Source organism: Nannospalax galili, unplaced genomic scaffold (assembly GCF_000622305.1).
Source record: "Nannospalax galili isolate Female #2095 unplaced genomic scaffold, S.galili_v1.0 scaffold213, whole genome shotgun sequence".
Classification (NCBI taxonomy): Eukaryota; Metazoa; Chordata; class Mammalia; order Rodentia; family Spalacidae; genus Nannospalax; species Nannospalax galili.
In genome coordinates this window covers 1,744,623-1,760,626 of record NW_008335195.1, presented here as the reverse complement: position 1 = coordinate 1,760,626, position 16,004 = coordinate 1,744,623, and the positions used below count along the sequence as shown (strand labels likewise).

General features: G+C 38.3%; 1 protein-coding gene across 3 annotated transcripts in view; it reads left to right on the top strand.

Annotated features, from left to right (window-relative positions):
• Window positions 1-16,004, top strand: part of Uggt1 (UDP-glucose glycoprotein glucosyltransferase 1) — a 118,465-nt gene that overhangs the window by 17,498 nt on the left and 84,963 nt on the right. For all 3 annotated transcript variants that reach the window (XM_029561936.1, XM_008829755.3, XM_029561937.1), the window contains 6 exons: window positions 2,066-2,240; window positions 6,486-6,582; window positions 7,991-8,069; window positions 9,542-9,642; window positions 11,384-11,483; window positions 12,642-12,702. In XM_029561936.1, the coding sequence (XP_029417796.1) occupies window positions 2,066-2,240; window positions 6,486-6,582; window positions 7,991-8,069; window positions 9,542-9,642; window positions 11,384-11,483; window positions 12,642-12,702 (613 nt within the window). The remainder of the gene's footprint in view (window positions 1-2,065; window positions 2,241-6,485; window positions 6,583-7,990; window positions 8,070-9,541; window positions 9,643-11,383; window positions 11,484-12,641; window positions 12,703-16,004) is intronic.

Here is a 16,004-nt window from a genome sequence, read left to right as displayed (position 1 = left end):
TTTTTTTCTTTATAGTCTAGAATGTGGATTCTAGCCTGAGACTGACTAGGTAGCAGTATCACCTCTATTGCTTAAAATAGTTGTGTGAAATGAGGCAAGTTACTTTCTTTTCTTTTGTTTCAAAAGTAGAAGTATTATTCCTGTTTACTGAATGCTTATTGTATCTGAGAGATTGTGTAGGCTTTGTCATTAGTTCCCAAGGAATAATGTTTGTTTGCAAGCCAGCATCTGAACTAATGATGTTAATAATAATGATCTCTTAGACTAGTAGTACAAAAGAAAATATTTAAAAGATAGTTGCAAGCTGGTTTGAACATTAAATTACTAGTAGCTATGCCAGCTTTTTCTTTTTTCTTTTCTTTTTTTCTTTTTTTTTGCCTGAAATGGTTATGTCTCTTGGAGTGGACACTCACAGTCAGTGCCTATTTGGCTATCTGACTCAAGCAGCCGCCTCCCTGTACCTGCTCTACTACTCTCTACTACTGCTGTTGATGCAGTATGACTACGGTCTGCTCCATCAGAAGTGTTAAGAGCATTTTGGTGTTCTTTAGTGACATTGCCCAGTACCTGTCCTCTGCCTAACAAATGGTACTAGTGCCTTTTATTCAATGTCAACAACCAGTAAACCACTGTACATTCTAACCAGCTCATAGTCAAGGTATGGACTTTGGAGAATAGCTGTAAGGCAGAGTAATGCTCTTTGCGGGGGAAGGACAATTGGCAGCTTCGTAATTTTTTAGAATTTTTTTTAGCTTGTTAAAGCCCTAATGCAGACTGTATAAAGAAAAGAGTGCCTTTGAGAGGTAGGAACTACAGTAATCATCTGCCATTTATCGTGCTAGGCTTTTTTGTGGCTTCAAATTTATACAAGTAGTTTATTTCTATTAAGAGGTATCTCTTCATTTAGTATATGAAAGTGTACCTCAGTATTTTTATAATGTTTATATAATAGACCATTTAAGAATGTCTTACTGATGATTTTTAAAGTTGTTTCCAATTTTGAGGGTTTTCCTATTATATGGTTATAATGAACATCTTTTTTCATATGTGGTTGCCTTTTGTTGAATAGTTTATCATATGGGAATTGGTAGGTATATTACTTTTTTCTTGCTGTGATAAAGCTCTGTGACCAAAGGCAGCTTAAGGAAGAGTTGATTTTGGCCTATGGTTCCAGAGGGATAGATGTCCATAATGTTGGGGAAGGCAGGATGGCAGGATCAGGAAGCTGAGAGATCACATCTCAGCCACACACAGGAAGTAGGGCAAGAACTGGAAGTAGAGTGAGGCTGTAAACTCTAAACGCCCTCTCCAAGTGGACCTGCTTCCATTAAGGGTCCACATTCCTAATCGTTCCATAACCTCCTGAAATAGTGCCACAATTGGGGACCAAGTGTTCCTGTGCAGGGCATTTGTCATTCAAACTACCACTGTAAGTCATATATTAGGAACTTTTAATTTATTGACACCACTCCTAGGGAAGTGAGTTTTTATTGTTGTTAGGTTAGGATTTTTATTTGGGGGAGGGGTTGCTTTGTTTTGTTTTTGAGAAGCTTAAAAAATTTATGAAGAAAACTGAAATGTTAAATTCTTTAGTAGAAAGATCATAATAGAGAAGGGAGACTTGTAGTAGTTGACAAATTAGGTACTCAAAGTCACCCTCTGCTTTTTGCTTTATTTGTACTTATATTTTCAGATAAAATTGCAGCCATGCTCCATGTGATAGGAAAATTTACTATTAGTTTAGTGCTGAGATTTGGGATATGTTCTTTTTCTGGTGCCACTCCTGTCTTTTGTTTTTGGGGAGGGGCGGGCAGGGGATTGGTAATAATTATTAAGCCAGGTCTGTATTTTATAGTTTGTGTTTATGTAATGAACTTTAAGAAAAAAAAGTGATCATGAGCAAGTAGAACGCTAAGTGAAAATTGTTTAAGACTAATACCCTTTATATTATGATAATTATACTCTTTACTTAAATTGTTTTTAAAGTTGTCATAGCGGTATCCTGGTTTTTTTGTGTTAAAATTTTTTTAATTGCAAATTTTAAGCTTTTAATATTTATTTCCAGACCTAAACCTTTATTGTTCAAAGGAGATCACAGATATCCCTCATCAAATCCTGAAAGTCCAGTGGTGATTTTTTACTCTGAGATTGGCCATAAAGAATTTTCTAATATTCACTACCAACTTCTATCAAAAAGCAATGCAGGCAAAATTAACTATGTATTCAGACATTATATATCTGTAAGTATTGACTTACTTTACAATTTCTTGATTATTATGTTTAGAGTGAGCTTAGAATATATGCTAATAATTTCCCTTTATAATTTATTTGAACCACTTTTTTTTAGAAATTCAGTACTTTTTTACCATTTCTTTCTGTCTTGTGCTCTCTCTCTCTCTCTCTCTCTCTCTCTCTCTCTCTCTCATTTTTTTTTTTTAAGACAGGGTCTTATGTAGCCCTGACTGGCTGAACTTGCTATATAAACCAGGCTGACCTCAAACTCATGAAGACCCATTTGTCTTTGTCTCCATAGTTAGTGCTGAGATTAAAGGCATGCCACCACACCTGGCAATTTTATTTATTTGTTTTTGCTTTCTTTTTTAAAAGAGTGTATGTACTGTGTGTGTATGTGTGTGTGTGTGTGTGTGTGTGTATTTGTGTTCACATGCATGTGGGCATGTACTTGTATGGTGGTATGCCCATAAAGGTCTGAAGTTGATGTTGGGCACCTTCCTTGATCACTCTCCACCATATTCATTGAAGCAGGGTCTCTCATTTGAACTCAGAGTTTGCTGAGTAAACTAGTCTAGTTAGCCAGTTTGCTCCAGGGTTCCCCTGTCTCTGCCTTCTTGAGGTAGAATTACAGGAAGGCTGCCATACTGTTCTGGCATTTACCTGGGTACTGGGGATCTGAACTTTGGTCCTCGTGCTTAGATGGCAAGGACCCTATCTGCTAAAGCTACCTTTCCATTTCCCATCAGATCTCTTACTCACATATAGGCAGGGCCTTGCTTGCTTTTCTAAAGAAATGTAAAACAATTCTATTAAAACAGTACTGCAAATGGTTTGCATTTTATTTTGAAATCAACTGCGTAGAGCTAGGTATAAAGGCTTATGCCTGTACTCCCAGTACTTGGAAGATCTGAGGCAGGAGGGGTATGGTGAGTTCAAGGCTATCCTGAGCTACGTAGCAAGATTCTCATTGCTAAAAAAAAATTGTGTGAATTATCTTTTATAAATTTAGATTTAAGCCGGGCATGGTGGCACATGCCTTTAGCCCCAGCACTTGGGAGGCAGAGGAAGGCAGATCGCTGTGAGTTCAAGGCCAGCATGGTCTACATAGTGAGTTCTAGGCCAGCTGGAGCTACAGGAGGACCCTGTCTCAAAAAGACCAAAAAATAAAAAAATAAAAAAGAATAAGTTTCGATTTAATATAGTCGTCAAGTTGTAATTCATTACTTAATTATGATATTGAGTCTTGAACCCAGGGCCTCATACATCTAGTCAAGTACTCTACAACAGAGCTACATTCCCTAAGCCCTTTAAAAAAGTTTTTTTTAATTTTTAAGCAGTCTTGCTAAGTTGTCTAGGCTGCTCTGGAGCTCAATCTGTAGCCCAAGGAGACTGAACTTGGAATCTTCCTGCCTCAGCCACTCTAGTAGCTGTGATCACAAATATGTACCACCAGGTTCAACTATAATAGATTCTTGAATTCAGTTCCCTTTCAGACCATTTCCTTCCCCATCACCACCCCCACTTCCCCTTGTATTTTATGTGCATGAGTATATGCCAGCATAGAGTTAGGTGCAGCCATGTGATGCAGTACACATGGAGGTCAGAAGAGGGCACTGGATCTCCTGGAACTGGAGTTACAGATGGTTATTAGCCGCCATGTGGGTGCTGAGAACTGAACCAAGGTTCTTTGCAGGGACAGCCAGTGCTCTTAACCACTGAGCCTTCTCTCCAGCACCAACACCCCCTCTTTTAATCCTGTGTATGTATGAGTGTGTGTATATGTGCTAGTGTAAGCATTTGCTCTTGTAGGTCAGAGTACAACCTAACATTCTACTTTTTTTTTTTTTGTATCAGAAGGGTAAGATTTCTAAACAGGTGAAATAAGGCAGAATTAATATAAAATTAAACTTGGAACATTGAGCGTGTAAAATATCTATATGTATGAAAATCACTAGCCTTTAAAGTTTGTGTGTCATAAGTTTGATAGATACTAGGTGGTAAATCTGTAAGGAAATTTTTTTTAATTAAATGAAAATTTGATTGAGTAGAGACAGATTTGTTGCCTTAGTGTGGGGATTGGGGTTTTCTTTTAATTTTTTTTTCCTTTCCTTTTTTTGAGATAAGGTCTCCTATTGCCCGGGCTGATCTTGAACTCCTGCTTTTCCTGCCTCTGCCTCCCAAGTGCTAAAGTGTGTGCTATCACATCTGACCAAAGTCCAGTTTTTGACTACTGCCCTTTGTCTCCTAGGCCAGTTGTTGGTATTAAGGATTAAAATATCTACAGGGTCAGTTAGCATGGTGATAAGACTCTGGCTTTTGGTAAGGCCAAGGCCCACTTGAAGCATTTGAATTCAGTAAGGAAACACACATGTATATACTTGGTCCCAACAAAGCACTTATGGCTCTGAGACCTCACGAGTTTTCACCTAGTTCCATAGGTTCTGAAATGAATGCTTTTTAAAAAGTAGAATAATTTTTACTTTGAGAGTTTCATATAATGTGTTTTGATCATATCCATGTCCTATTCCTCTCTTCCAACTTCTACTAGACCCCTCTGCCACACCCCCCTCCCCATCTTTTTTTTTAAACAACTCAGTAAGTCCAGTTAGTATCCTGCCAGTGGCTGTACCCCCAAAGGAAAATTAGTTTTCCTCTCCCAGCAGCCACCAGCTACTAGTATTTGCTCAGCAAGGAGTAGGGGAATTGAGCCTCTCTTTCATCCATGCTGGAATTTTAACTGTATTGATCTTGTGCAGGTTTTAGTCAGTTAACCACAGCTGCTGTGATCATGAGTACAAAAGCCATGCCCAGAAGACACAAGAGCATTCACAGCACTCCTCCCCATCCTCTGGCTCCTATATTCTTTCTGCTCCCTCCTCTGCAGTGCTTCCTGAGCCTTGGGGAAGGGGGTTGGTACAGCTATCCCGTTTAGAGCTGAGCACTCACAGTCACTTATTCTCAGTACTTCAACCAGTTATGAGTCTCCACATATTAACTGCTGCCCACTGCAGAAAGAAGCTTCTTTGGGCCAGGCAAGGTGACGCATGTCTTAAATCCCAGCACTCAGGAGACAGAGGCAGAGGCAGATGAAAGTGAGTTGGAGTCCAGCCTTAATCTACATAGCAAGTTCCAGGTCAGCCAGGGTTACATAGTAAAACCCTGTCTCCAAAAAAATAAAAATAAGCAAAGAAAACAAAAGGACGTTTCTCTATGGTTATAGTCTACACTAATCTATGTGTATAAACATAAGTGTTTACACATAAATATTTAGAAGACAGTTTGACAGTGTGATCCAAAACAACAGCAATAGGTTCCCTCCAAGGACCTATGACTTCCCCAGCCATTGGCTTTTGATCAGTTTTACCAGATTTGACCAGGCATAAATTCTTGCTGGTGGACTAAACAAGCCTAAAATCCAACCAGCAGTTGATTTCCCCCAACAGTCATGCTACCATTGCACCAGTGGGCACATCTTGCCTGGCAGGTCAGCATTGTAGCATTTAGGCTCCAGTCCTGGGGAAGACCACTGATGTCTTTTCTTCCCTAGTGGCCTACATAGCACTTTCCAGCGCTATGGAAGCTAGCCAGCAGGGAAGAAGTTTATGTTAGTTCCAGAATGATTTCTCTGAGTTTTGCAGCTAAAGTGTATGGTATCATTAGCAGTTGACAACTAAGAGCAATGGCAGTAGCCTATATTGTTTTGTAGGGGCCTCTGGTGCTGCCCTGACCAATAACTCATAGGGAGGTATCCCATGCCTGTCACTGAGATTTTTGTTGAATAACCTGTGTCTTCTAGGAGCAGCATTGTCATTCCATGCAGGGTACCTCTATTCATACTTCTTAATTATTTATTTTTAATTAGCTTACAAAGCAGTGGGTTTCCATAAGGCTTTTTTGTACATCTTTAGTTTTGTTTCTACCTGGAATTCTCGTTCCCATATTTGTGGCCAGATTCAAAATGTAAAGGAGGCTCATTCTCTAGAGAGGGAAATAAAATTCTAGATTTTATTTTATTCAAAAATAGGATGAATATTTTCATGGTAGGAAAGTGGTTTTCGTTTTCTGTTTTTTCTCTAGGTATTCAGTGAACTCTCTTGAATATATAGGTAATGACTTAAAAGTAGACTTAAAAATATTTTGAGTGCACAGTTTTAGGTGCTACTGAAGTCAACACTAACAGGGTTGCTTTGATTTTGCTCTGCCCCACAGTGAGCTAGGTGCTAATGGTGAAATACTTGCCCTATTTGCAGAATCCCAGGAAGGAGCCAGTTCATCTCTCTGGCTATGGTGTGGAATTGGCAATCAAGAGCACTGAGTACAAGGCCAAGGATGATACTCAGGTGAAAGGTGAATTTGTAAAATAAGGCCAATGTGTTCTCTTTTGTATTCCCATACTGAAAAAGAATAGATTTGGAAGTATGACGAGCCAGTGTTTGAATCTTGGTTCTGTTACAGCTGAGAGAGTGACATCCTAATTCTTGTCCTCTGTAAAATACAGGCAATGATAGATTTTCCTTCCAAGTATTTGGGAAAGTAAGAAGATAATACAGGTAAAAAATTTATGGTGCATAATTTATGGTACATATTGTAGTGCCAACCTGTACTCTTAGCACTGAAGCAGGAGAATCAAATTTAAGGCCATCCTGGCAAAGATAGCAAGACCCTATCTCAAAAATAAAAGAAACAAGAATAAACAAAAACAAAACAGAAAGCCCCCAAAATTTTGCATAAAACATTTAATAAGCACTTCTGCCATTGATGTTTTATGGTTTATATATGCTCATTAATTTGTGTTTCTAATATGAAACTTTAAGTAATTAATGAATAGTTCTATGCTCATTATGATTTTTTGTACTTGGAACAGTTTGCTGTGGGTTCTTTCTGTCATAATACTGAGGTTTTGAATTATTCCAACCACAAGTGTCATATGTTCCCTTTTTATTTTTTTCTTTAAAATTCACTTTTATCTATTTATGTATTTTTTGCACTATGTGGTATTGAACTCAGGACCTTGCACTATGTGGTATTGAACTCAGGACCTTGCTTACATTATATAAGTGCTCTACCACTGAGCTATATCCACAATTCCTTTTTATTTTATTTTTTTATTTTTGAGACAGGCTTTTACCAAGTTACCCAGGCAAGTCTTGAACTTGGAATCCTCTTTTCTCAACCCCCTGAGTAGTGCTATTTTCCAAGCTCTTGAAGCTCTTTTTTTTTTTTTTTTTTTTTAAGTCCTTTTGAGGCAGGGTCTCCCTGTAGCCCCAGCTGTCCTGGAACTCACTAAATAAATCAGCCTGGCCTCGAACTCACAGAGATCTGCCTGCCTCTGCCTCCCAAGTGCTGGGATTGAAAGTATGCACCACCACACTCATTTTAAACATAAAAACAATTGGTTTGAGTAGTAAAGCACTAATGATATTTAGGATTGTCTAATTGCAAATTCTTAGGAATTTAACTATGAGGAAAAATCCTTCATAATACTTAAATGTATTAATTTTGAAATTTTTAATGGTAAAATTTTCTAAAATATAAGAGAAAATACATTCTTATTTTGTCTAGGAACCCAAGAAATATTAAAAATTTTTGTCTGTTGGTTTAAAAATCCATAATGAAATGATAATTGGAGCATTTGAAATTTTAAATACTGTAATTTCAGGTGCTGACTTTTTTTTTAACATTCCAACTTCATGAACTTAATAACATTTTATTTCTACTCTGAGCCATTAGACATATTTTCACTGTGTCTTTATAGGAACTGAGGTTAATACCACAGTGATTGGTGAAAATGATCCTATTGATGAAGTTCAGGGATTCCTTTTTGGAAAATTAAGGTAAGGATGTAAATTCATTTGGGGAGATGCTTTTCATTCTCTCTAAACTTCCAAGGGTCCTTGCATTCCTAGGATCATCTTTACCATTACTATCTGAGTTGTTAACTCTAAAAGCACTTATATACATGGTCTACAATGGAGAACACCCACTTCATTTATAGTAAAGTTGGTCATTTATAGTCATTCTGAGGCACATTATTCTTAAATGATACTTTGGCTACCTGCTTTTGGCTTAAATTGATGTTCTTTTTCTCTCAGTTCATGACAAAAAATTGCAAACCATTGGCCAGGTGTGGTGTTGCATGCCTTTAATCCCAGCACTAGGGAGGCAGAGGCAGGTGGGTCTCTGTGAGTTCAGGGCCAGCCTGGTGTACATACTGAGTTCCAGGCCAGCTAGGGGTACAGGGGGACTTTGTTTCCAAAAGTCCAAAAAAAAAAAAAAAAATTACAAACCATTATTTTGATTGAATAACAGGATAGATCAAATTGTTTCGCATTCTGGGGATGGGGTGGCAATGTGGATTTTAAGTTAGAGTGACCTTGGTTATTTCCTTATACTAACATGATCTGAAAAAAATTGAAGGGATGTATGGTATTCTTTAAACATCTCCAACTGAAATGTACTTTATTAGTCAATGGAAAATGGGTTTTTTTTGTTATTGTTAATTATTTTTTTGAGGCAGCGTCTCACTGTGTAGACCAAGCTAGTCTCCAGCTGGTATAGATCCGCCTGCCTCTACCCCAAAGTGCTGGAGGCATGCACCACCACATCTAGCAACAAATATTTTTAATGATAGAATTTAACAAGTTTTATAATTCCACAACCATTTTGTGAAAACATTGTAATATCTTATAGCAGAAAGTCCTTACCTTGTGGTGACTTAATAAGTTTTCCAGAGCCCTGAATTGTGCTCTATGTGGAAAATTCAGTTAGGACATCTGCAGTATGCATCTTTTAAAAAATGAAATGTCATATAGAAATAGTATATGCAGGGCTCAGTTTCATGTACTGCAGCTATGCCATTTGGCTGAATGAAATAACCTCATTACCAACTTACAAGTCTTCATTTCTAGTTGATAACTGTGGATTGAGTCGATTCCCTGCATACATATATTTCTTGTTTGTGATCACTTTTGTACTCAGGATATAATCAGGTACCACTTTTATTTGACCAAGAGTTCTAGAATCCCTTTTCATATTCTTGGAAACTTTTTTATATTTTTTTATTTTGTGCGTGTGTGATAGGTGCACAGATGCCGTGGTGTGCATGTGGACGTAGTTCTACTTATACTGTCTGCATCCTTGGGATTGAACTCAGGTCATCAAGCTTGGTGGCATGCCCTTAAAGTTTTTTTCTATATTGAAGAAATTTTCTTAGGGTTGGAAGGGGAAAATCATGAAGATAAATCTGAGTGTTCCTCTAAATGTACTCTGAGAGGAAAACAATGAACTGATTTTATGTTTTTGTCAGAGAACTGCACCCCACTCTAGAAGGACAGTTGAAAGAATTCCGAAAGCATCTTGTGGAGAGCACCAATGAAATGGCACCTTTGAAAGTTTGGCAGCTGCAAGGTAATGGGAAATTGGTCACCACCTATTTTGACATTAAGTTTTATGGTATTAAAAAAAAAATTGCATGGTGGCATGCGCCTTTAAACCCAACATGGGGAGAGGCAGAGGCAGAGGGCAAGTGGATCTCTGTGCAATCAAGGCCAACCTGGTCTACGTAGTGAATTTCAGGCTAGCTGGGGCTACAGGGAGACCCTGTCTCAAAAAAAAATGATGGAGTGGGGAGCAGAATTTGGGCTGGAGAGGTAACTCAGTTGGTAGAGTGCTTACCAAGCCTGTATAAGCCTTGAGTTTCTCTTCCTAGCACCACATAACCCAGATGTTGTGTACACCTGCAAACCTAACACTTATGTCTGAGGCAGGAGGTTTGTCATTAGTTCTAGGCTTGTACTACAGAATGAAACCTTGGTGTGGGGGTTTGGGAAAGATACAGAATTTGAATTAAATTGGCTCTATCTACATGATTCTGAGAGTCCCACAAGTTTTAAAGATGAAATAGTTATAATTTATAAGAGAAGAAAAGAAGTCCTTTTGTGGCAGATAGCATTAGGTTGCAGATGCATGCAGAGCTTTCACTTTGGGATCAAATATATAAGCTTATGATACTAGAATTATGTGGATAGATTTTATGTTCCTTTATGTGTGTATATTTTAAATTTTTTAATGTTTTAATTTTAGTATTTTATTTTTTATGGTGTTGTGGGTTGAATCCTGCGCCTCATAAGCTGGGCATGCACTCTACCACTGAGCTATAAGCACAGTCCTATATGCATTTTAAAAATTAATTAATTTGGACTGGAGAGATGACTCATTGGTTAAGCGTACTGGCTGTTCCTGCAGAGGACCAGGTCCCAGTACCCACATGGCTGTTGACAACCATCTGTAACTCTAGTCCAGGGAATCTGATGCCCTCTCCTGACCTCTGAGAGCATTGTACAACACAGGCACACTTACATACATGCAGTCAATACACTCTTACACATAAAAGTAATAACTTTTAAAATTTATTATTTTAATTTTATGTGTATGAATGTAATGCCTACATGTGGGTAGGTGCACCCCTGTCTTGCAGTGCCCATGGAATCAGAAGAGGGTATCAGACCCCCTGGAACTGGAGTTATGGACAATTGTCAGCCACCATGTGGGTGCTGGGAATCAAACCCCAGTCCTTTACAAGATCACCCAGTGCTCTTATCTGCTGAGCCATCTCTCTAGCCCCAATAATAAAATATTTTTAAAATTTTATCATCATTGTGTAGCCGTTGGGAGGGGGACATGATGCCCATATGGAGGTCAGGGGACAACTTGCTGGTCCCTGCATTCAGTTTTTATACCATGTATCTGTAGAACATTGAAGGCATAGAGGTCGATTTCTTTGCAAATAACTATTCTCAAGGGATTTTTCCAGGGTAATTTGCTAAATATCTTAATCCTGTATTTTGTGATATATTGTAAATCCAGAAGAGGAACCAGGGTTTGGGCTCAAGTTTGCCTTTGTTAAATGTGTTATCATGTGTCCTAGGATTTTACAGATATAGATCACAAGTAACTTAGTAAAAACTCCAGTGCTCCATGAAGTGAATGAGATCAGAACTAAACCATGCATAATTTCTGTAATGGTTGCATTTTCAGGCATTCTTTATTCTAAAGAAAAGAGTGAGGTCTTTTGTTTTTTTTTTTGTTCCTTTCTGAGTGTCATTCCTTTAGATTCATGGGCTCTAACTTACACTTGGCATTGTTGCAGATCTCAGTTTCCAGACTGCTTCCCGAATCTTGGCAGCTCCTGTGGAGTTAGCTTTGGTGGTGATGAAGGATATTAGTCAGAATTTTCCTACCAAAGCCAGGTAATATAGACTAAGGTTTTAATACATTCCTCTTCTTAACATGATTCACAATTATTTTCTTGTTCACATAGCACGTGATATAATGAAAATATAAAAATGCTTAGAAAATAAAAGTTTCTGTTCATCTCCACTACTGTTTTGACTGGTGTCCTCTTTCTAAGATGACAAGCCCATCCATTGTGTGGTTGAGGAGAGAGATCCAGATGTTTTCCAGCACTACCACTTACTCATTGTGTGGCCTTTGGTGACGGAGCTCACTTTCCTCAGTAGTAGGGTGGGAATAGCCCTACTTGCCTTTCCAGCTGGCAGAGTTACAGAACGTAGCATGTGCCAGTGCAGCTAATCAATCTGATCCAGATCATACCTTCCTGAAGTAGCATATATCCATACCATCTTTTAACTCTTGATGGAGGGTTGGGACTCAGTGGTAGAACATGTGCCTTATATGCATGAGGTCCCAGGTTTGATTGCCAGTACTACTGAAAAAAAGAGAATCTTGATAAAGAAACTGAGAGGCTAAGTAACTTATTCATGGTGTCAGAATATTTTGAATTTTCTGACATTTCCTCTATTCTATAATGTTGTTCACTGTCCCATGAATGTAAGGAAATTTTTTTTTTAAAAAAACAAATTTTTAGAAATCACCACAGATATCATTGTCAGTCTTTGTTTTGAGTCACTGAATATAGTGCTTTGAGTTCTGATGTGAGATTTTTATAAATCAGTTCTTTCTTCACTGTGTAGGTACTAGTTAAGAGTTCTTAGTGTATCATGCCACTTGAAGATAACACCAGGAGGTTTCTTCCTCTACCAGAAAGGTTTAATGGGACTCTAGTCTGCTTCAAGTTTTTTAACACTGTCCTTTAGTTTATTAACAGTAGATGTCACATACAGGAATAGGGTTGCAGAGTCAGCTAAGAGCTTGGAAGCAAGCGTACTTGCTTTCAAGTGTTGCTATTATGCTACTTTTCTTTGGTGTTAATATCTTGCAATAATGAAAATGCATATGTTGACTGATTATTGTAGAGGTGTGAGGATTTGTCCATTCTTGTGTTTTGTAAATTTATTGAACTGTATGTTTCATGCTTAAAAATAAAGAAATTGAGAACATTTATATGAAATGCTACACTGAACACTGATCATATTTTTATTCCTTAGAGCAATAACGAAAACAGCTGTAAGTTCTCAACTTCGAGCTGAAGTGGAAGAGAATCAGAAGGTACTATTAACCACTGGAAAACAGAACTTTCTGTCCTATAGTATCGCTTTTAAAATGAAGAAATCTGAATTAAACTAGTGGCATTTAATAGCGTCACTCTGCTTTTATCAAAGTTGCTGACATTCCTTCAAAGAGAACAGTCCCCTGACTGTGGGGGTCAGCAGGAGGTCTGGGATCCTGCCTTAAGCAGTCTTTCCTGTCTTACCACTCTGCAGTGTGACTGGGTTTTTTATCCTCTCATTCCTGTCACCCAGCATTCAGCTCTCTGGAGACTGCAGGACAAGGCACTGCACACTCTTTTCCCTTCCACTTCAAAATATGTTGATCTTTTTTTATCTGTTCTTTGTGCCATTTGCATTCATAACGTCAAATGTTTTGTCTCTTCACATTTCAGTAGTTTTGAGGAGTTGGGAGATTCTTGTGTTCAAGTAATCATTTTACCTCCAGGTTTCTTTATGTATAGAGTGCTAGTTAACTAAATAGATATGAGAAACCAAGTATTTTTCACGTGTTGAGTAAACTAAAAAAACATTACTGGGCATAATGATACATGCCTGTAATCCCAGTAGTTGGGAGGGAGAGGCAGAATAATCAAAAGTTCAAGATCATTTTTGGCTGCATAGTGAGTGTGAGGCTACCTTGGGATATATGAGACTTGTTTCAAAAAAAAAAAAAAAAAAAACCCAACCTACTAATAGCTTGTATATTTAATTTCCAGAATAACAAGTATTTCTTTAATTTTAACCCCTCTCTCTCCTTCCATCAAGGAAAGCAGAACATAAAATTATGAGCACTGTATTGGTATTTCCTGAATTATTAATCTGTTTGAGAAAAACATTTTATCAAAAATGCATAAATATGAAACACAAAGTACAGAAAATCTTAAATGTAGTATGATGAGTTTTCTCAAAGTGAACCCCACTATGTTGTAGATTTACAAGTAGATGCAAACTATAATTATAAGCTTAGAGTTAGTCTTTCTTACCATGTCAGAGGTCCAAGTGAGTGGACATGGAAAATCTGTACAATATGGTAGGCAAGTGATGTGTGTGTGTGTGTGTGTGTGTGTGTGTGTGTGTGTGTGTGTGGTGGAACTCTGCTCTCCCATACAAAAAATCTAGTCCTTTGTTTTTTATTTGTGTGTGTGTGTGTGTGTGTGTGTGTGTGTGTGAGAGAGAGAGAGAGAGAGAGAGAGAGAGAGGTGTAAGTGTGGACACACATGTATCATGATGGAACTCTGCTCTCCCATCAAAGAAATCTAGTCCTTTATTTTTTATTTTAGTGTGTGTTTGTGTGTGTGTGTGAGAGAGAGAGAGATGTAAGTGTGAACACACATGCATCATGGCACACATGAAGATCAGATGACAACTTTTAGGTGCTGGTCGTTGCCTTCCGCCTTGTTGAGGCAAGGGTCTCTCTTGTTTCTGCTGCTACACTCTGTGCCCCAGGCTAGCTAGGCCTTGAGCTTCAAGGCAGTTCTATCTCCACCTCCCATCTCACTGTAGGAGTGCTGGTTTTGCAGATGTACACTATGACAGCTGGCTGTTTATGTGGATTTCAGGGATTGAACTCAGTTGGCAGACTTGCAGTACTAGTGTTTTTACCCACTGAGCCATCTCCCTGACCCAAAATTCCAGTTCTTAGTTTCTTTAACTCTCCATTATTTTCTTGTCTGTTTTTTATGTTATTGACAAATACATGTTTGTGGTACACAATATGTTTTGAAATATGTACACATTTTGGTGTTATCCTCCATCTTGTTTGCTATTTAATGTGGCTATGTCTGTGAAGCATGAGATAGCAGCTTCCCTATTGTTTTGTGTTTTCCCATGCAGTACTGGAACTTAAAAGTATACTTTCTCTAAGTCCTCTGCTTATTGAACAGTGAAGGCTGCTCCTCATTAGTAAGAGTTTAAGTTCTGATCCTTGTATCTGGTTAATGTCTTCTGTACTCTTCTGTGTGGTACGCCTCTCTGTGGTGTAGAATATACAAGGGTTCCAGTTCACTCTAAAAGAAGTATACATTAAGTAGAAGGATACTATTAAACAGAAATATCAGTATGGAGTCACAGCAGTATTTCCATTGGCTTTAACAGATCTTAGGCAGCACAGTTACCTGTGCATAAGACTACCACTATATTGGGAGTCAGTAGGTGAAGGACTCTACTGAGGCCTGGCATGGGCAAGCCCAAGGTACTGTTCTCACACAACAGCCCAGAGTTTCTTTGTGTGCTTCAGTTTGAAGGTTTAAGGGAGGCATAGTATTTAGAAACTTACCTTGTTTCAATCTCTAGACTTTATCAAGGGGACTATATGTTTTTGACTGCCATCACAGCCTTGGTTGGCATCACAAACAGGGAAAGTAACAGAAGCATAGAAAAGCACTGTTACCTGGCACTGGCAAGAAAAGGTAGGAAAATTCCAGCGCCTATGTAACTCAACAGCTAGTTAGACGGGAGACTCTGCCTATGACCCTTGATTATAGATAGCTTACTTCCTTCTGCCTTCAATATTAAGGAGATAATTTTATTTCTTTGGTTATAAACTTCTTTCTTTGTTACTAAGGTAATGAACAAATCCATTGGTATCCTGTGTAAGGTAGAATTATAAGCTTCAGTTCCTGATAGGCAGTTCAGAGAATTATTGGAAAAGGAACCCAAAAGAATAAAATATCTTAATGTATTATGGACCAGGAAGAAACATGTTGTTTTTTTTAATTAAGTAGAGATAATAGTTGTTCAATTAATCCTATTTATATTCCATTTCATATATGTGGTGTACATGCATGTGTATGTGTGTTTATGTTTGTGTGGGAGCACATTTGTATGTATGTCTGTGTGTATGGGTGTATGTGTATGCCAGAAGTTGATGTTGGGTGTCTTTCTGGATTGGTCTCTATTGACTGAGGCAATCCCTCACTGAACCCAGAGCCCATAGCTCTTAGTCTAGCTAAGCCAGCTTGCCTCCTGGATCACATCTCTGCTTTGGTAGCACTGAGATTACAGATGTGCTGTCATGCCCACCTGCCTGGCTTTTACATGGGTTCTGGGGATCTGAACTCCAGTCCTAACTCTTGGATGGCAAACACTTCATACCCCCAGCCATCTCCCAAGCTCCTCTCTTCTCATTTTGGATACATGATCCTTAGCAGTTGGTTTCTCCTGTGCCCAATATTATAGGAAATGGTTGTGTCATCTTCAAAGTGAAGGAAGGAGGAAAGGAAGAGGGGTGGATATCCAGTAAACCAGCATCTTCATTCACTACAGTGAATGCTCAGAAGGGCCTGTGAGAGAATAGAAGAG